Source organism: Siniperca chuatsi, linkage group LG22, assembly GCF_020085105.1.
Source record: "Siniperca chuatsi isolate FFG_IHB_CAS linkage group LG22, ASM2008510v1, whole genome shotgun sequence".
In the NCBI taxonomy this organism is placed as follows: domain Eukaryota; kingdom Metazoa; phylum Chordata; class Actinopteri; order Centrarchiformes; family Sinipercidae; genus Siniperca; species Siniperca chuatsi.
In genome coordinates this window covers 10,740,600-10,761,235 of record NC_058063.1, presented here as the reverse complement: position 1 = coordinate 10,761,235, position 20,636 = coordinate 10,740,600, and the positions used below count along the sequence as shown (strand labels likewise).

The window sequence follows — 20,636 nt, the reverse complement described above, 5'->3', positions numbered from 1 at the left end:
CTTTGGACTCAATAACCTCTAGTACTTTTATATCAAGAACATGACATATTTCATGGTCACAACTTCATTTCAACGTTTGTGTAGAAAGTGGGCTGCTTATTATAGTATGCCAGCATGTACAGTATGTATTTAAGACCATCTCTTCCATATTGAGATGAAGCAATATTTTATCAATATCAATTATCAATTTTACAACTTTTCTTCATCTCTGTTTTGTATACATGAGGTCAAACAGCAGCACTCAAATCAATATTATGCATGCCTTTAACACAAAATATGTTTTTAGCCAAATGTAAAATCAGTGTAGAGAAGTGCAAAAATAGACTGAGGGACAAAAAGGACATATCGGAGACTAGTCTGAATTCATCAGAGCTTTCACTTTTATACACTCCCTTCCTCATAGCCTTGGCAAACAAGGGCCTGGTAAACGTCTGAAGATATTCAAGACTATGTATGCACTCTTAAAGAGATGTATTTATACATCAGTAGACTACAATAGATCAGATTTTCATTTTCAGTTGCTCTGTGGTGAAAGGCATATTTCAGGAAGCTTTATGATATTGATCTCGCACGAACACCTCATGGGAAATTGCCACAGAGTCGAATTCAATCTTAGCAATGAACTACTGTTAAATGTTCATATAGTGCAAAATAGTCCACTGTAACGACAAATTTTCTTCTACTTCACAGTCCATCGACCCTGGTCAGCAGTTCACATGGGAGCACTCTAACCTGGAGGTCAACAAACCAAAGAACAGATATGCCAACGTGATTGCCTACGACCATTCCAGAGTTTTGCTCTCCGCTATTGACGGTATGCCGCCCACGAACTTCTTCCCTCCCAACTACTGTATCGATTCTACCAACAGTCAGTGCAACTGTATCTTTTAGACCTCAGGAGAGCAACCACACTCTACTTTTTAAATATATTCCTACACAAGCATGTCACACTACTTCCTTTCATGCCTCAGGTGCTTGCAAAGAATGAGATGGCTTTAGAAACAGCCAATTTTCCTTTAAAATGCTGAGGCAAGCGTTCAAATCAGAATAAACAATGACCTATAGTGAGAGATGCAAGCAAGTTTTACCAGCATCTATTTCTCTGACTTGATGTCAGGTGATTCTTTTATAATGCATACATTTTCTATGAAGCCATGGCCTGTTTCTTGAGCATGATTTATACCTTGAAACCAGAACAGTGAGTACACTGCAAGATAAGTGCACAGGGTAGCATGTTATAATTTGCAATACACATTACATGACTTGTTTGTGGGTATGCATTGTTCAAAAATAAGGCATAAATGTGTTTGCCCATTTGCTACTTGGTTGAACTTGACAAACAAAATTCGCAGCAACACACAAGATAAAGTGCTGAGATTACACTGGCCAGAGTGACATGATCAACAAGGCGTCACTAATAGCATTACATGGACAGGACTCACTTAAGATGTGGTTAAAGTGCTCTGAACATCAGGGCCCAACCTTCCAGCTAGTTAGTGGCAAATTTGTATTTTCACAGTTTCATTTGAGCCCATCGCGAACCTGTCCAGTAAGAGTCTTTGGCACATTAAAAGATGTGTAGCACTGTACAGTACACCTTCTAATGAATGAAAGGCCATTTTGAAATAGCTAGTTAAGTGCTAGCTCCTTCACCAGTTTATTGGATTAAACACAATTGCACATACACACACATCTATTAATTAACCATTTCCATTGAGCTGCTTCCATGGAGGGCGAAGGAAAATAAACAAAGAAGTAAATGGCTAATGTGACAAAAACAGATAGATAAAGACTTAGAGAGCCCTTTTTGTAGTCTCTCTGAAACAACACACAGCTTGAGTGTTGATGGAACTCCATTAGCCAGGCGTATGAACACATCGGCACAACCACATTGGAGCCTTTGTGCTATAGCAAGCAAGTATTTCTCAGCCAGGGGGACATGAGGGACTTCCTCTTTTCCTTCTAAAGCTTAAACAAAGCCTTTTGGCAAGCAATGCGTCTATTGTTTACTCTGATTGAGTTCTTTGAATAAAAAGGGATTTGGGATTTGACATCAGAATTTGAAGACAGCTACAGTACTTTCCGATTTTATTTATGTGGGGACGGATCAGCAGAATCTTTGGAACACAGGCGCTTTGATGCTCGAGTACATTTGTGGACCTTAATTGTGGTGACATCACTGAATTTGCTCTACTTTTGACGACTGACGAGCCACCTCTTGCCAAGTTGCCTGACCATACAAAACATGCACTTAGCAGGATTAAAGGACTAAAGTTAAGCCCTAAAACTTTATCTACTCTTCATTTGCTAAAATTGTAGTTTCTCATTTCACTTAGTATGTATTCGTTTTTGTTAGCATGATCCTAGCAAATTCCATGTTTCCTCCAAATTCCATCAGTTCTTTGTTCTTTTTGGCACATTAAAGTTACGTAAGAGCTCACTCTTTTCTCCACTGTTCTATATTTAGTGTGGAAGCTGTCACAAGTCTGTTCTTATTCAATGAAAAGAGCTATACTCAAGTCATTGGCCTCCTGTTCTACAAAGACGTTGTTTACTGTATTAAGACAATCTAATCAAAATTGAATGTGACAAATTTATTAATCGGTTCTGTAGTAGAACAATGTAGAAATCTGAGAAAGTGTGAGTGTGGAAATCTGTTTGCAAATGCACAATGTTTTAACATGAATATACTACTACTACTAAGAATCATCATCTTCATCACAACGTTGTGCCCTAAAATCTTTCTGTATTTCCTTTGAGATTCCTTTGCTTTTCTATGATGAGTAACAAATACTGAACAAACTGTAGCAATGTTTATTTCTCAATAAGCATATTGACAGAAAATGGTAGAATTTATACAAATCCTGAGTGACAGAAAGCATAAAGGCAAAATCCATTTGCAAATGTGCATTAAACAACTTGCTTCATTCTCATTAAACCACAGTAATGTCTCTCTTTTTGCTTTTTCTTTTCAATTTGAAAACGCACTGGGCTTGATTGTATTTATCCCTTGTCCATCACGGAAATGAACAGCCGCCTGGCTGGACAACTTCAACAGCAAAAGAGAGGGCGGGGGACAGTTGAAAAAAATTATGTGGGTTGGTTTTTGAGGGTGTTTATATTCCATTTTCTTTCATTTTTTTCTGTTCATTAAGTTACCTGGGAGTAAAAGGGAGTCTGCGGGAATGGGGGAAAAGGAAGCAGTTGGAGTGAGGGGATTCTCTGATACGTGGCATCCATGCAGATGAGACTTATCTTTGTCGACCATGTGTGCACTAAGTCCCTAAACTGCCAGTCCTAAAGCATTGACTAGCTGTCAGCTCTGTCTCTCTCGCCTGGATTCGAAAAGGCTGCTGTGCCTTTCATTTAATATAAGCAAAGGAAAAGAGGAGTGAGGAGGGGAGGGGGGAAATTGTTTTGCTAGTTTTTTGTTGGTTTGTTTTTCTCCATGTGAGGTGATAGACTTTTACAGACCAAGCTTTATCTGTAAGTCAGTTGCAGATATGGAAGAGGGACACAAAAACTGTGGATTTAAATGTGTTGTCGATAGCAAATACAAATCCTTATGGACTGTTAACACTGGTTCCAAATGTGACTGTTTTATGCTATTTTTCAATTTAATACTACACGCGGTGTCATCTGAACTTTATGTGGGGGAGAATCTGACTTTACCTCAAATAACTGTAGGGGGGGGGGGATCAAGACTTAGACCAACTTAAGAAGCAACAAATACCACTATTTCGTGACATTTATTGTATTTTCCGAATTGTGTTAGACTACAAAAGCAATATCTGAAATGGTTAACTTTGTTTGTCTAACACCCACTGTCTAAATTTTCCTGTCCTCTGCAACACATTGGTGCCTCTTATGAAGCAATACTTATGTAATTATTATGCAATTCAGCTTGACAACCCAAATCACATGTCGTCTCTTTTTAGGTATTCCTGGAAGTGACTATATCAATGCCAACTACATTGACGGCTACAGGAAGCAGAATGCCTACATTGCCACCCAGGGATCTCTGCCAGAGACATTTGGTGAATTCTGGAGGATGATCTGGGAGCAGAGGAGTGCCATCATCGTTATGATGACCAAACTGGAGGAGAGGTCCAGGGTAAGAGACAGAAATACAGATACAGCCATATTTGTCTGGAGGGCTCTCTCTCTTTCCAACGAGTTGTATTCAAATGAAATGACAGGGTTAAGCCCAGAAGAATGGGAACATTTGTTTTGTTTTTAGCTTTGGAATGTATAGCCTTAACACAAACACTGATTTAGAAGTCTGAGCAAATAAGTGATTTTCACACGACAATGAACATTTGCAGTATAGATTCCTCCAACTCTGCTCACCTTCTATCAGTGGCGTGATCAGTTTGACATCCTTGTCCTCCTCATCTCCCTTTTCTTCGTGACCCTGTTTAATTTGTACGGTATGTTGTGCTCTGACGCTCCCTAGATGCCTTCGTATTTATTCTCCAGGAGAAGCCAGGTTGCATTCTGTTACCAACTGATATCCTCAATCCTCACTTTAAAACACTTTGTTGTTGTTTACGCCTGACTGATTAGTGGCACGGCTCCCTTCATTAGCCTAGCACTGCTGAAGGCACTGGATTACAATCAGTGATAAAAAGACTCAAAGACTAAAAGCCACATTGCCCAGCTGTATGCTACTCCTTTAAGATTGGCATGGTCAAAAGGCACTTTCTCTCTCTCTCTATGCACATCTTACAGTGTTTTGACTGAGCACATGAAAAGCTTGCGCAGACTCCATAAGCTACTGACCTTCACACTTGTATGCCTTTTCTAAGAGCCAGGTATAGTGTTAACAGGGGTACTGACTCAATCCAGAGAGCAGTTTTCACTCAGTATCTGTACAATCTGTAAAGCAAAAAAACTCCTTTGGCTGCTTTTCAACATTGTATGCACTGAAAAATGCATGATTTTTCATTTAAATATGGTCCATGTTGTCAGGTTTCACTCTATAGATGCTTTGTGATATAACAGTGCTTCTTGGCTCTGCTGTAGAGGCTTCCTGCGAGACATCCCCCACGCTGATCGTGCCATATCATTATGTTGTTTGACATTTGTAGTACATAATGTGCTTTTGCTCATCTGATTCAGTGGGAAGCACTCAAGCTGTCTTTGTATGTTTTGCATATATAAAGCTTGAGTATTTGCAAGTAAACACTATTATGAATCATTTCATTACTCCTGGTGTCAATGTTATAAACAGCTGCTTAGGAATAGGAATGGATAGTACAGTTGTTAGATATTTGAATATTCCAGGTTCAGCTGGTGTCCAGTTGTGATACTTCTCAACAGTCACAGAGTACCAGGCAACAGGATTGGATAATGAGCATGATGACTTTGATTGTGTTGAACATACTGCTAAAACCACATTAGTTCTCATGGACAATATGAAGAAAAAGAATTGAATTGGAACCCAGTTATTTCCTCCCCAACACCAATAGTGCTTCCCTTTGTCAGCTAAGCAGTAATGCTATAATGGAACAGTGTTTTATTGGCCGTTAACTGGGAAACAAAGCTGTACACTCGAAGGGCAATAAAGCTGAGCCGGTAATATGATTGGAAACTGTGGTTACCTTTGTAATTATAGAGTATGTCAGGACAATTAATAGCACCGTCGGCTCTATACAAATAGCTCAGGCCATTTCATTGATTACGAAATCAAACCTAGTCAGCAGGAGGGGAATCTGGATATTTATTTTACCATTATTTGACTGTGTGTACATTTGTACTCTGCATAGTCACATTGGTGCAAAAGCAATGCATAATCCACATAGAAAATATCTCGAATAGTAATAGTAATAATACAGAAATGCATCAAGACTGATCTGTTGTAACTACAAGGCAGAATGTGTTTATATATTCCGATCCAGACCGTGTCTAATGTGATATTTCTCTCCACTGCAGGTGAAATGTGACCAGTACTGGCCTACAAGAGGGACAGAGACATATGGCCTCATCCAAGTGACACTGCTAGACACAGTAGAGCTGGCCACATACTGTGTCAGGACATTTGCACTTTTTAAAGTAAGGAGCATTTGGATTTTCTTGTCCTACCCCTCAACAACTGTTAAGTGCGAGTTGTGTTGGTCACCAACCTTTCTCCACGCTCCATTCTCAGAATGGCTCCAGCGAGAAGAGAGAGGTGAGGCAGTTCCAGTTCACGGCCTGGCCAGACCACGGGGTACCAGAGCACCCCACTCCGTTCCTGGCCTTCCTGAGACGGGTGAAAGCTTGCAATCCACCAGATGCAGGGCCCATGGTGGTACACTGCAGGTAAGAAACAACATGGTTTCACAAAAACATCCTGAAGCATGAATTTGAATTTGTTCTCTCCATTTGCTGTAATGAATATATGAATACATATGACAAAATACAATACATCCTTGGTTATTTAGATGTTTGTACCCAAGTCATTTGTGTATTGATATTTTTAAAAGAAATCAGACCTGAACCAGAAGAAAAAATGTCGTCTACTCCCTATCAAATATTCTCCTTTAAACTAACAAACCCGGTAAGCCCAAACAAATCAGCCTACTAGCTTTCACATAAGGCACTTTAAATCTGAAGGTGTTTTCAACATCACAGCACAAAGAGTACTAGTGTCATTGCCCTCAGCAAACTTAAACATCTCCTCCCACACACTGACACACAAACACACGCAGACCTGTCGTGTTCCTTGCTACACCACTAACATGTCGCACATCAGCAGCCCACATGTCCTTGGCTTATTCTTGGGTTATTGCATCTGAAACAAATAACTTTCACTTTCACGCCAACTTCACTTCCCACAGCTACATAAGCGGCCAGACTCCCAACAGAGAGGCACAAGGATATAACACAGACTTCTGGCTCCTCTCAACTCAGGAAGTCATCAGAGGCTCTTCACAGAGAAAGCAAGTGACTGAAGGGGGCGGGTGGAGACAGTAGAAATGAAACAGAAACAGCGATAGTGTAATAGATACAAAGTTGTGTCAGAAAGTGACAAAAAAAGAGGGATTACTGAAGAATTAGAATTACCACATGCTCAAGTTAATTAGAGCTAGTTGCCGAATCGCTTCAAATTGAAAATCCTGACTTTTTACAATGAAGCAGAATGCAGGAATTAATGTCACTCTGCAGATGGGAGTTTTTAATTCCTCTGGCTCCTTATCAGATACCGTCATTTCCAAGCTCCAAATCCTTTGAGAGGCATTTCCCTCACTTCATGTTGGACCACAGTTTTAAATAGAGGCATCTTTTATATTTGCATACTGGCAAAATAATGTGAGGAGTGTTTTGTGGTTAAGCAGAGATATACTGTAGATAGATATTTTGTACCGTAGTTTTTATTTTGCTGAAGCTGTTTATGCACATGCAAAAAGGCCTAAATAAAGCTAAAAGAAAAAAAAGCCTTTGTTGCCCATAATTAACAGCATGGTACAGTCTCTCAGCGGTTGATTAATTAGTTGGTGCACCGAAAATGTATGTATGTATGTATGTATGTATGTATGTACGTACGTACGTACGTGCTGAGGGGCCTTCTGTAAAGACCATTAAGATAAACAAGGGCTCTGGATTTGTTTGTTTGAGTGGTGGCATATGAGATTAAAGTTAGAACTGTTTAAAATAAATCACTGATTGGAAACATGTTCATTTATAATAAATCTCCTGACTACCACGAGACACACAGATCCTTAGATATAACCACTCAATCTTTTTATACCCATTACTCCACATAGACACCACAAGATTTCTACACTGTGAAATTGACAACATCCGACAGTCATCCATTAAATATACCTCTGTCTTATAAAACAATAACAACTGACTCAACCTAGTGCAGAATTCCCCTGATTTACTTATGTGTCTCACGCGTCAATGGAGTTCCATAACAATTCATTTGATATACACAAGACTGCATTTTGATCACGCAGATGTAAGAAAAATTTGTGGTAAACCATTTCTTATCAAGACTTCAGGCTTTGTGTGCTGGTGGGACATGTTCATCTCATATTACGGTATATCCAGTTTTTCCAGCCTTCATCATGAAGTCAATTTTACAGCCAGCAAGTTAAAAGAAGGGTTTTGCATATCATTTGTGGTTTATAGTTCAGCTTATTTAACTCATCAGAAGATTCAAAATTTTCAACGATGAACTTAGAAATAAAAATCAAACAAAGCATTTTTTCTTGCGTATTCTTAACATTTTCAATACAGGTTTACCACGTAGTTCCACCACAGGAGTATTTAACAACAATAATAATCATTGTTCCCACTGTAGCGCTAACACTTCAGACAAGGTGAAATCACAGGACGTCCTGTGAAATCTGCCTCTCATGGACATTATAGCATATTTCCTGCTTTCTTAGTTCCAGCTGTTTTAACTAACCCACAGGTCAGGGACTGTTGATCTTCTAGCTAAAGGGCTACCCAGGCGTTGTGAGGTGATGGAGGAGGTCTAAAGGACATAATTGAATGTCATGGAGATCACTGGCCTCTCCCAGTGACTCTGAAGGGAAACTTTTGATAGAATAACCCACGGTTTCAAAAGATTCAACTGACAACCTAGGCATGTCTCCCCTTTATTTTCTTTCTATTACTGTGCATTTTTGTGGTAGCCAGCCCATAATGCGGAATCTACTTACCTAACTGCCTTCACTTATGTTAGTTACAGATGACAATTGCAAACAGCTAACGTGCTAGCAAAAACAAACTGTGTATTCAAGCATAAGTGAACATACTGATGGACAGCAGAAGACTGGATTATGCTGCAGGAGTAGTTTGAAAAGTTTCTATGGATGTTTTTTTCATTGTGAAAAACATTTGCCATTGGAATCCATTTCAAGTGCTCTGACTTAAGGAGTAACTGCACCCAGGCAAATAACTATTAGTGACTACATGCTTGTTCCATACCCTCTGCAGCCATGATGAAGCGTTGCACTGGACAATGCTACACCACATCTGGGTGTGATCACAAGTAAAACATCCAACACCTGATCACATCCAGCTGTGTTCATGGGTGTGGTCAGAGGTCCAACAGACCTTTCAACCCATAGTGGTCAGTGTAGCACTGCTTTTCCTCCATACAAGATTTGGTTGGAGTAACTCTTGAACACTGGCTTCTCCACCATCACCATCAAAGACCTCATACACCACTAAAGTCTAGCCTCACCGGTGGGTTTAGTACCATGGGGGCATACAAAATATCACTGGTTGATAAATTAGAAACATAGACTCCTCATTTCCAGAGGGTCAAACAACAGTAGTTATTCCAATACAGGGAAGGAAAGGGATGACTCAGGAGTGCTGGGATTCAGGAGCGCAAAACTCCACCTCCCTGTCATCATGGCATAGTTCCATGCAAGGGGAATAGTCCTACTGTTGTTAGCATGCCACAAGAATCAGCAGTCAAACACTCTCCAGTGGTTTGTGAAGGAAAGTGGCTAAACGTACAAAACCCAGTTATTGTGCAAAGCCTGTTTGAAAGAACAACATTCCATACGTCAAAGTTGACTTTCCACATTTTGAAAAGTATTCATAAACGCAAAGGACTAAAATCATTATTGACTCTATTAACAGCAATACAGTGATCCTGGTGAGTTTGAGTTCGTGTGTGTGTGTGTGTGTGTGTGTGTGTGTGTGTTCAATAGGCAGTGTTGGGAAACGGTGACAGGTTAGTTGACAGCAAGAGATTTGGTAACAATACATATGTAATTGCTTTCACTGCTGCTCATGCTTTATCTTCTCAGGACTCATTGCAGCTGTATTTTACGCCGCACTCTCTCTCTCCCATCCCCTATTCCCTAAACTCCTGGAAAGCATATTAGTCTGACACTTAATGTGTGTCGACGTCCAAAGCAGCTGGTCTTGACTGACTGAAAAGGCAGTGTCAGGTCATTAGTGCAGTCAGTCCGCCAGCTCCCAAATGTTCCGACGGCTTTCTGCACCACCTCACCCCACCACACACACACCGTCACATGTCGATAAAGGAATACTGCATGTGTTCCAAGCATTTCATGGTCCTACATTCAGGGAAAATTGTGGTTAATATAGCTCAGTCTTTTAAAAAACTAACTTAAGAACTACACAACTTTAAGAGCATCTCTCCCTGCATCACACAACTCTACCTTCTGTCTCCTCACCTCCTTCCCCCAATTCCTCATCTTCCTTTGTCTCCATCTCTCTAGCTCAATGCTGTCACTCTGTCACTTACTCTCTCGCAGGTCATCACTCTCCCACATTCAGGTCTGCACTGTAAAATGTTTTCAGATTGGAAACAGCTGGGGTAAAGGGAGAAATCTCTTCTAGTTTCTGCATCCCTCGCCCAAGGGCTGAGGTGTTCTCAGACCTGGAAGTGATTCATTCTTCAAATATCACCGAGACACTTTCACATTTCTTTGCAGCCAGATTCTCTCTTTGACTCACATGCACATTTTTTTAATTGCCCTAGAGCTGTGAAGTTTTGTAAAAAAAAATATTTTTTTTAAAGTTCAGTTTCATTCAGCCAATGTCAACCATTTTGAAAGTGATCATCAGATAATTTGTTAAAGCCAATGACTCCCATACGTGTCTTTATTCGATTTGCAGCACAGTTCCAGTGCAGCATGGCACATTAACCAGTCTTGGCCCCCAGGGGCTAACTTTACTCCCTCTTGAGTTTTCCTTCTCAACCCTTTCCCCCTTCCTCAGAGCAAATGAAAAACAAATGCTCCATCAGAAGGAGGAGGCACGAGAGCATGGCTCACACCTCGTAGGCATGTCCGCTTAATGGAATGAATAACCTATTTACTTTGGAGTGCCAAGTGCAAGGACTTGTCAATGCTGTGCTTTGCGGGAGGTGGGAGGAGAGATAACAAACAAGATTTACACAACACCCTGTCACCCCACAGTAAATAAATTGTCATCAGAAAACATCTTCTGTGCTGAGGCATGCGCTATTAAAACATAATGTAATGTGCAGGGGTGAGCATTTTAAGAATGTAAGCAGTCTGCAAAAGGGGGCTACATTTGTACAGCATGTCTCAAGCTGGCCTGCAAGAAGAGGTCAAAGAGAAACATTGTCCCTTTTTGTCAGAGTGCTTTTTTCACTTGTGCATTTTTCACTAATGTAAAAATGTGCCAATGTGAATCTTAATGAAGAGACCTACCTTTCAGTGCCTCTTCTAAAGCTCCATTTGGGTGCACTGTTCTAATCTAATGGCATTAATTGAAGTCAGCTGCACTTCTCAGAAGTTGCCCAGCACATTAACGAAGCCCTCAAAAAAAAAAAAAAAAAAAAAATGCGTCCATGTATCCATATTTGTGTGTGCATTTGTTGTAGGGGTACTTTTCGGAACCATGAGATAAAGGTTAAATGTTGCTGTTGCATAAGTGATTAGTCCTGATGGGTTGGAGAGCACAGGTGTGGTCCAGTGGGGAGAGACTAGATTGCAAAGCCAGTAGTGAGCCCGCTGACGGCTGTGACTGCCTAGCCCTTTTCTCCACACAGTGCCACTTCAGATTTAATTACACTCCAAGCCAAATGGTCCATCCTACAGTGGTAAACTTGGCACGGAGAGTTTACCTTTTAGCCTCATCTCTGGGAGAAAGCGAGTTATTCAAGCCCCTACACATGTTTACAAAAGGTACCTCTCCTTCCACTGTACTGCCCCTCATTTCAATTGCTGGAGATCAAATACAGCCAGATACATTGTTTAGGGTTGCCAAGATTTGCACAAGTTCACACATGTCAGATAAAGGACCTTCATATATAATTTTTCCATATAATTTGTGAGTCGCTTAATTAACCAAACTTTTCTTGTACAGCTACACCTGAGATCCATTCTTCCTTCTTTATCTTGTTTTTGATTACAGTGCTGGGGTGGGACGCACAGGTTGCTTCATTGTGATTGATGCCATGCTGGAACGTATCAAGCACGAGAAGACTGTGGACATCTACGGGCATGTAACGCTAATGCGTGCCCAGCGCAACTACATGGTGCAGACAGAGGACCAATATGTCTTCATACATGACGCGCTCCAGGAGGCCGTCAACTGCGGCACCACCGAAGTGCCCGCTAGAAACCTATACGCCTACATCCAGAAACTGACGCAGATAGAGGGTGGAGAGAATGTCACTGGCATGGAACTTGAGTTCAAGGTACAAACGTTAAAAAAAAAAAGCTGTGTTTTAGCTTTAGATTCCTACAACATAATCTAAATCAGCATAATCACACCTAAAGTTTTACAGCAACAAATTGTCATATGTAGCAAGAATTTCCAGACATCCCATTGGTACTCTGTGTTCCGAGTCAGATGCAGGCCCCGGTGTCATTGATTGGCCATTCTCAGTGCAACACCCCAACTCTTTTCCAGTTCCCATTAGGCCCACTAGACAGCATGGGGCCTGTGGTTTCCTCTCTCCTCCAGTTAGTTGACTCACTTGTGTAACCCAACATAGGATAAATTCTCCCTTTCTCGTTTCCCCTTCCTTGGGTAACGGGTCTTGGTTTACATGAAAACGCCAAACACAGGTTTTCCCCACCACAGAACAGTTGCCAGAGGGACTTGAGCAATATACTCTGCATTTACAATGAGAGGCTCAACCAACCTTATCCAGCCTTTTGCAGTCTGTGGTGTTGCTGTATGCATTGCCTTGCTTGTCACGCATCTACTTTCTTGCTCTGTGATGGATGCTGATTCCACTAAGAGATGATAAACAGGTTAGATTACATTGCAACACTGTCCACTCCAGGCTCGCTTGGGTATCCATTTCCCTGTCTTTTCATCATAACATGCTATTTTTTTCCCCCTACCAAGGCAAGCAGATATCACTTTGATGCCATTTCCGTACTTTATGGTTACGTGAAATAGTATATAACCACAGTACACTTTGAGCCATAATTGTGTAGATTTCATCACCCACTATTTGCAGCTTATTATTTTGGATGCTTGCCTACGCTCATGCAAGTAGGAAAGAATCCATAGGCATGTGATTGTTCATAGTACTCGGATCTTTATCATGTACAATCCACCTTTAGTGTCAAACACAGTTAGTCACCAGGTGAATAAAGAAACACCAGAATGTCAGTGCTCCTTACCTGGCACCAGTAAGCTCAAAGATATCTCTTTTTCTCTGTCTCGATGCAGCGTTTAGCTAACACTAAAGCCCATACATCACGATTCATCAGTGCCAATCTCCCCTGCAACAAGTTCAAGAACCGCCTTGTTAACATAATGCCATACGAGTCCACACGAGTGTGTCTTCAGCCCATTCGAGGAGTTGAGGGCTCTGACTACATCAATGCCAGTTTCATTGATGGGTACAGGTAAGTGCTAACGTACTCTGACACCCATTGCCAATCTGATGGCCAGTATATAAATTCATTAGACTTGAAAATGGCTTGGCATTTCATAGAAGCAACTACATTTTTGAACAATGAATTTAATATCAACTGGGAGGAGTCAGCAAATTTATACAGACAAGAGCAATTGCCATGTTTCCGTCAATCATTGCAAATATAGCTCTTTCAACATCTTCAAACTATTCATAGCGAAAGTTCTAATGTATTTCCATGCTGATTGTCTCACAACTTTTCCATCATGTGATTAATGCATTCCCACAGGCAACAGAAAGCCTATATTGCCACACAGGGACCACTGGCAGAGACCACAGAGGACTTCTGGAGAATGCTCTGGGAGCACAACTCGACTATTGTCGTTATGCTCACCAAGCTTAGAGAAATGGGCAGGGTATGCATACGCTTATTTTCCTCTTATTTTTTTTGGCACATTAACCTCCTTATTCTGGCTACAGAACACAAAAGCACATGTTACAAAACAGTGTATATGAAATACCATGCATAGATTCAGCCATGACAACATAAGCTTTCAAGAAGTCAATACAGTATGAAATGAATGAAAAAATTCTGGGAATGAACACAATGAAGCTAGTGTATGAAGAGAATGTTGTGGCTCATTGTGGTATTCTATTTCTCACTCCCTACAGGAAAAATGCCACCAGTACTGGCCAGCAGAGAGGTCGGCCAGATACCAGTACTTTGTGGTGGACCCCATGGCCGAATATAACATGCCCCAGTATATCCTGAGAGAGTTCAAAGTGACTGATGCCAGGGTAAGCGGACATTGTTTCATAGAACAAAGTTTAAAGATCAAAATTTGACATTGTGGGAATGGAGCTCTAACTTCAGTGTTCAGTGTTTAAAGTTTGGCCTAGTGTATTGTTTTGCAAAGTCTGGGTTGTGGCTTAACCATGGGTCACGGGTTCACCAATAAAATAATAATTTTCAACTTTTTTATACGTTTTAACACTTGAGTTGCATCTGCACGTTAACTTTGGGTCACTGGTGTTAAGAATTTAGAAAGAAAGAAGTGAGTTATTGAGCATATAACTGACTCTTAATTTCTGCATTCCCATTATGCAATTTCTTAATCACATGATTTTATTTACCAAGAAAGAATGACATGCTGGATGATGAACACTCTGACCGGATTTAACATTGCAGTAGTCATTAGCTCAAAATGTTGGCATTGTATCAAGTATTTGTTTATACCAAACTATTGCCTTAAGTGTAACATAAGCACAAATATATTTGAGGGAATTATGACACATGTCAATGTGTAAAAACAAATGTGGTGCTGGCAGCACTGAGCTGCCAGAGTTTTTAATTCCATCAAAGGCTTACACAGATAAATGGCGCAGGCTCCCTCCTTTGTAGTGCATGTTACACTGTCTCGTCAATGGGATTGCTCTTCTTATCAAGGGGATACAATATCACTTAAGTAATACACACCCTCAAAGTAGATTCTCCGAGCACCCTGTCGAGGGTCGCACATCAAAGGAATTAGCATCTTCAGTTTTAATGTTTAATACATTCAGGTATGGCAGGCATCTTTGATAACAAAACATTTTCTCTGAAGTTTTAAACTAGGCGCCTGTGCTTGATTTTTTCCAAGAATACTGTCCTGCACTGTAAAACCCACAAAGGCGTGGACCATTATGATGGAAACGGTCATGGAATGAACTGCCATGGGTTGGCCGTCTGCAAAATACCTCAGATTGGCTTCCTAGTTTCACTTCATCAGTTTTTTTTTTTGTTGCCATTTCTCCCTATTTCTGTCTGATGTTCCATTTAAAGAGTGGGCTCAGTACATTCTCTCTCTCCTCCCATCCTCTGTTCCCAGGATGGACAGTCACGGACAGTAAGGCAGTTTCAGTTCACAGACTGGCCTGAACAAGGAGTGCCAAAATCAGGAGAGGGCTTCATCGATTTCATTGGCCAAGTACATAAAACAAAAGAGCAGTTTGGCCAAGATGGGCCTATCTCAGTTCACTGTAGGTAAGTGACCAACCAGCATAACCCACCAAACCGTATCACTTGCATTTTGTAGAAAATTAACCTTAATGCAAGTATCTCTTGAGCTGCAAATGCTCTACATCAACACCAATATTCAATTAGCATAAAAATATATTGTGTTGATTTACAACCAACTTTTTCTATATTTATCTGGTTTCTTTGGCCTCACCGTTGACCTTGCTGCTCTCTCTTGCACAGCGCGGGTGTTGGTAGGACTGGAGTTTTCATCACCCTCAGCATCGTCTTGGAACGAATGAGATATGAGGGCGTAGTAGACATCTTTCAGACAGTGAAAATGTTACGGACACAGAGACCCGCTATGGTGCAGACAGAGGTGAGGTGTTTTTTTTCCCCCTCTTTTCCACTATACTTGCAAAGAAGATATTACTCACAAACTGTACTGAGGTAGTGCAGTGCAAACACATGGAATCAGTTATTGTGTTACCAATTTGATATTATACTCGAATTGACTAATAAAAAGGGCTGTATCCTCTTGAGCCAAACAGATTAACTAACGCAAGCTTCTGTATGATTCATTTAGTAACCGAACCAATCTAGAGTAGTCTAGTCTGCTCTCTGCTGCAAATTTATCTCATTAAGTCAGAACAACTGGTCAGTGTTTACTCACACATCACACACCTATTTGTTTTATCTTGAAGTTTTAAAAATGCAATTTAGTGTAAAAAATACAAAACATTGGTTAAATGAAAAATGCAGCTAAATAATAATTTAAAAAAAAAAAAATTTTATTGAAGGAGTAAAACAACATACATTAAAACAATCAAAGATACAAGCTAAATAATTTTACATGACTCCAGTTTCTAGGCTGTAATAATAGTCATGCTAGAAGCACAATGTACCAAAAATGGTACAGAAGATTCAGTATAAAGATCCCTAAGAGGGAGTGCGAGCTTAAGTCTTCTTTTCTTTGTTTCCAGGATCAGTACCAGTTCTGCTACAGAGCTGGCTTGGAGTACCTGGGAAGCTTTGATCACTATGCAACGTAAAAGACCCAGTATTGAAAGAAAAAAGCAGAGGGCCCTTTGGAAAGAAAACCCAGTGAGCCTCTCTTCTGAGCCATAAATTCCTGCTTGAGAAAGTACTCCTTAACTCCTTGCTAACAACTCATTAAGTGTTGGATGTGCGACATGACTCGTCAAAAAATGAAAAAGATGATTCCCGGAGGACCAAGTATTTCCCAACCCCAATAAAACCTCGCTCTGACACAAAGCGAGGGAATCCTGACTGTTGAAGCATCATACGGAATTACCTTTTCTTTTGCTTCAAGGATTCATTTTGGGGCTCATAAAACTGAATGAAACCAACACAACAAAAAAGTAAATGAACAATAATGACATCGTCAGAAATGCATCAGTGATTATGAACCATTACGAGAGGCATTGGAGGCACACAGAATTGCGGGAGGGGGGAAAAACTTGATGCACATTGTAAAGAAAAAAGAAATCTGTTTCACAAATCAAGTACACACAGACAACCCATCGAAAAAGAAGACAACGCTTGGTCCACAACAGCAGGACAGATTTACAGTAATAATGAATAAATACCCCTTTTCCTGTCACAAATGTTCATCATCTAAATTTTGGGAGGTTAAAGTTAAAATGATCTATGAAATAAATAAAAATTATTGATTTAGTTTTTTAGTACTTTATTATACAGCTGATGTGCTTTTTTTGAACTGTGTGAATTTCCTTTTTTTACACAAATTTATCACTTGGAAAAAAGTGATAAAACGTATTTACGTGAATGTTAATTTTTTTTAAGCTGTAGAACTGTTCCGACGTACGTGCTATTTTGCAGAGAATCTCTTTGCTTTTTTTTTTTTTAACATTTTGTTTCTATATTCTTTTCCCACATTTTGTTGCACTTATTGCACAGAACGGAATTCACACTACCAAAATGTAAGTTTGTTCAAGAGTTATTTTCTGGCCTTGATTTTTCTGTTTGTTTTCGTTTTTTTTTTTTGTCCATGATCACATACACGGTAACTTAATTACTCCCATAAGATAAACTGGGGCTTTGTGGAATCAACAGGGATGCGCAAAGTATGAAGTTGCTGCTACAGATTATCTTAGTTCTTCCATGTTAGAAGGGTGATAAGAAAGAAACTGATGAATTGGAAAAGATGAATTTATAAATATACGGTACAGATTGTCAAATATGTGAAATATATATTAAAGTATACATATAACATTCTAAATATATTAATAAAGTACATAGTTTATGAGTAAAAAGTATATGAAATATGGATTGTCTATGAAAGCTTCCAAATTGAGAGTTGTGTGCTATGGGGGAAATGAAATGAGATTTTTCACTGGAATGCACATCAGTAGGACAAAATTGTATTCTGATTCAGTGCATCTTTTCTTGTGCAATAAATGTGTGTTTCTAGATAGGGTATTATGTGGATATGTCATTCACTCATGACGTTGTTGTTCCACCCGCAAGTGATGTGTGGGAGTGGGAATGTCAGATGCTAGTCAAAGCATCACTGGTGCATTTTTCAAGCTCTCATACAGTCTGTAATTAGAGGCAGAGGGGTCACACAGCCGCAGTCACCGCTCCACACAATAGGGCAAGGTACAAAGACGTCACTTTCTTGTGGTTCTTTAAAGCATTCAGTGGTAATGGCATTTTTTTTTCATTTTGCATTTAGAGTGCCTTATATTTATGCCTGTTTTTATAATGTTTCATTTAACATATAACGTATCCACTGAGTATCCTAGGCATTTAGTATAAATGTAATTGTATAGTTTATTTACCGTTCGTATTCATTTGTCACATGATGAGATTATATATGCAAATAAGAACATTTCAAAGCTCATATTATTCATTTTCAGTGGCCTTACTGTGGCTGAGTGAATTAGAATAAAACAGTTATATATATATATATGACAGACCTCTACAGAAAACAGTCAAGAATACACAATAGTTACAACATATATTATAACATTTTCAGACATAGAGCCTGATGAGATTGCAGAATACCGGTCTCAGAATTAAACAGAATAAAGGCCTAACAAAGTGAATGAGCTTTTTACCAATTGTCACCATGGTGACATTTTACAACAGTAATTTTTTCTGATTTTAAAAAATGGTTTGCCAAACTAAAAATGGATTTAGTCAAAAAGAATGCCTAATGCACAGGTCGTCACCGAAGGGTTTCCTCTTCATGCCTTAGGTCTGAATTACAGACTTCTCACTGCAGAGATTTCTGTTATCACTATTTCTGTTAGAGTTCTGTTATCCTGACAATACTAAACAGTGTGTTGTCTTTTTTTTTAAAAATGACATTACAGTTAGAGACTGGGTGTTTAGTTTGGTTGTGTGTCAGTCTTCATGTTGAGCAGCATCTGTAACTTCTCCGTACCCTCTTTGATGGCTTTGTGGATGTGCATTCCAGGTGCTTTCTTTCCCTTGTTAACTCAAGCAGCTATGTGTTTTGTTTTTGTCTGCTTAAGTGATTATTTTGTCATAATTTTGAGATATAAAAGTGCTATTATTTAACCTCATGGTGGCTAATGTTACATTATGTTCAAGTCTCGGAACATGTTTATTTTCTCATCTCAGTTTTTCCTTTTTTTTTTCCTCATTTGCATGGTGAAACATTGCAGAATGGCCAGAGCTGGCCTGGTAGGAAGATTTGCACTTTCTCTATCTTTGTACTATGCACTGCCCTATTGATTCTAAACCCAATAATATATTACTTGAACCCATCTATAAAAAAAATCTCCTTAAACGTTCACTTTGTGTGTATGTAAATAACACAAAAAAGGTATCAACTCTTGAAAAAGACAAAAAAAAAAAGTTTGTGGCGAAAAAGAGCATCCATTCTGATGCCATGGTTACTCCAGCAGATGACTTCAGAAAAATCTGTCCCCCAACCATCTGTTCTTGTGGCTTTGCCATTCAAGCTTGGAGTGTCATTAACAGAAATAAACGTTGTGTTCTCTGCTCTCTCTATCTATCTCTCGTCTGGATGCATAGACTGAAAATTAAATAATGAAATTGTAAAAAAAAATGGCTTGTTAAAAAGATCATACAATTACCTCTGATTAGTTGTAAGCGTAAACTGTTTCTTTTTCTGAATGAAAGGAGTGCTTTTTATTTTCTTACTTAGGTTACATTGGTGGCGAAAGAAGTCTGTATGAAAATCAGTTCTTTGCTGACACAAGTTCCATTTGTTATAAATGAATTCTATTAAAAAATGTCAGTGTTATGCATCGGCGTTTCACTTGTTTCCCTCCACCTCACTTTGACTTGAAAAGACTGATGAAGCTATTTTACCCCCTACTGGTCTGGGTCCAACATATTATCCACAGTTCTCTCATGAAAGGGGAAATTGAGCCTCACCACATTTGAATAGATTTCCATCGCTCTGGTTTTTCTGTCACTGATGTCAGCTACAATGAATCATCAGGGGAACCTTTGACAAATGAAGTGCAATGTTGTCAAAGCTGCTTCGTTTTTAACACAGATTTTGTTCACCCTAGCGACCAAGTGGTGTAGTACTGAAACTCATCATTAAAACCACAACAGCTTTACACTCAATGCCACTGCACCACTTTAACACTGTACTTTTTCTTTTCCTGTTTGTCCCTGCTTCTTTATGTATGTATTTGTTAAGTTAATAACACAAGAATGACACCAGTAAAACCAGCAACCAATAAATGGCCAAAATAAAAGCATATTTGCTGAAATTAGATAAATGAAGTGTTTAACAATATGATTGCACTGGTTCAGATCAGTGTGTGTGGTGGGGGTTGTCATAGCTTGCCTGATCCATAGAGAATCATAAAAATGGAAAGCCAAAGTTATACTATTTTGTAAAAATTATACATTTTGTATTATAAATTAATAGTGACATATACAATACATCATGATACATATGTATATATAAATATATACAGTATGTACTGTATATGTGTATCTATGTATTTTCACATAAAGATATAAATATACATAAAAATATAAACTGTATAGTGCCAGTACCAACAGATTAACAAAAAAATAATAAGGTTTACATAGTGCAATTGTTTAGCAATAGCGGAATAAACAGCTGTTAAAAGCAAAAACTAGTGGAAAAGAAATGCAATGAAATAGAATAAAACAGAAATAGTATGAAATAAATTGTGTTCACTATAAGAAGGCTTTTACATAGAAAAAGGTTTTAAGATGGGAATTAAAAAAAGACACCGAGGTTGCTAGCCTGAGATCCTCAGGTAGGGCGCTTTAAATATAATATTTGATACA

The 20,636-nt window shown here is 39.3% G+C and overlaps 1 protein-coding gene across 50 annotated transcripts in view; it reads left to right on the top strand.

Moving 5' to 3' along the window:
- The window catches only part of LOC122870039 (receptor-type tyrosine-protein phosphatase delta-like), a 149,218-nt gene extending 129,616 nt beyond the window's left edge, over positions 1–19,602 (top strand). For all 50 annotated transcript variants that reach the window (XM_044183643.1, XM_044183646.1, XM_044183673.1 and 47 more), the window contains 11 exons: positions 691–814; positions 3,939–4,114; positions 5,935–6,054; positions 6,149–6,303; positions 11,863–12,148; positions 13,138–13,316; positions 13,614–13,740; positions 13,997–14,122; positions 15,193–15,347; positions 15,564–15,699; positions 16,304–19,602. In XM_044183643.1, the coding sequence (XP_044039578.1) occupies positions 691–814; positions 3,939–4,114; positions 5,935–6,054; positions 6,149–6,303; positions 11,863–12,148; positions 13,138–13,316; positions 13,614–13,740; positions 13,997–14,122; positions 15,193–15,347; positions 15,564–15,699; positions 16,304–16,372 (1,653 nt within the window). In that variant the 3' untranslated portion in view covers positions 16,373–19,602. The remainder of the gene's footprint in view (positions 1–690; positions 815–3,938; positions 4,115–5,934; positions 6,055–6,148; positions 6,304–11,862; positions 12,149–13,137; positions 13,317–13,613; positions 13,741–13,996; positions 14,123–15,192; positions 15,348–15,563; positions 15,700–16,303) is intronic.
- The last annotated feature ends 1,034 nt before the right edge of the window (positions 19,603–20,636 follow it).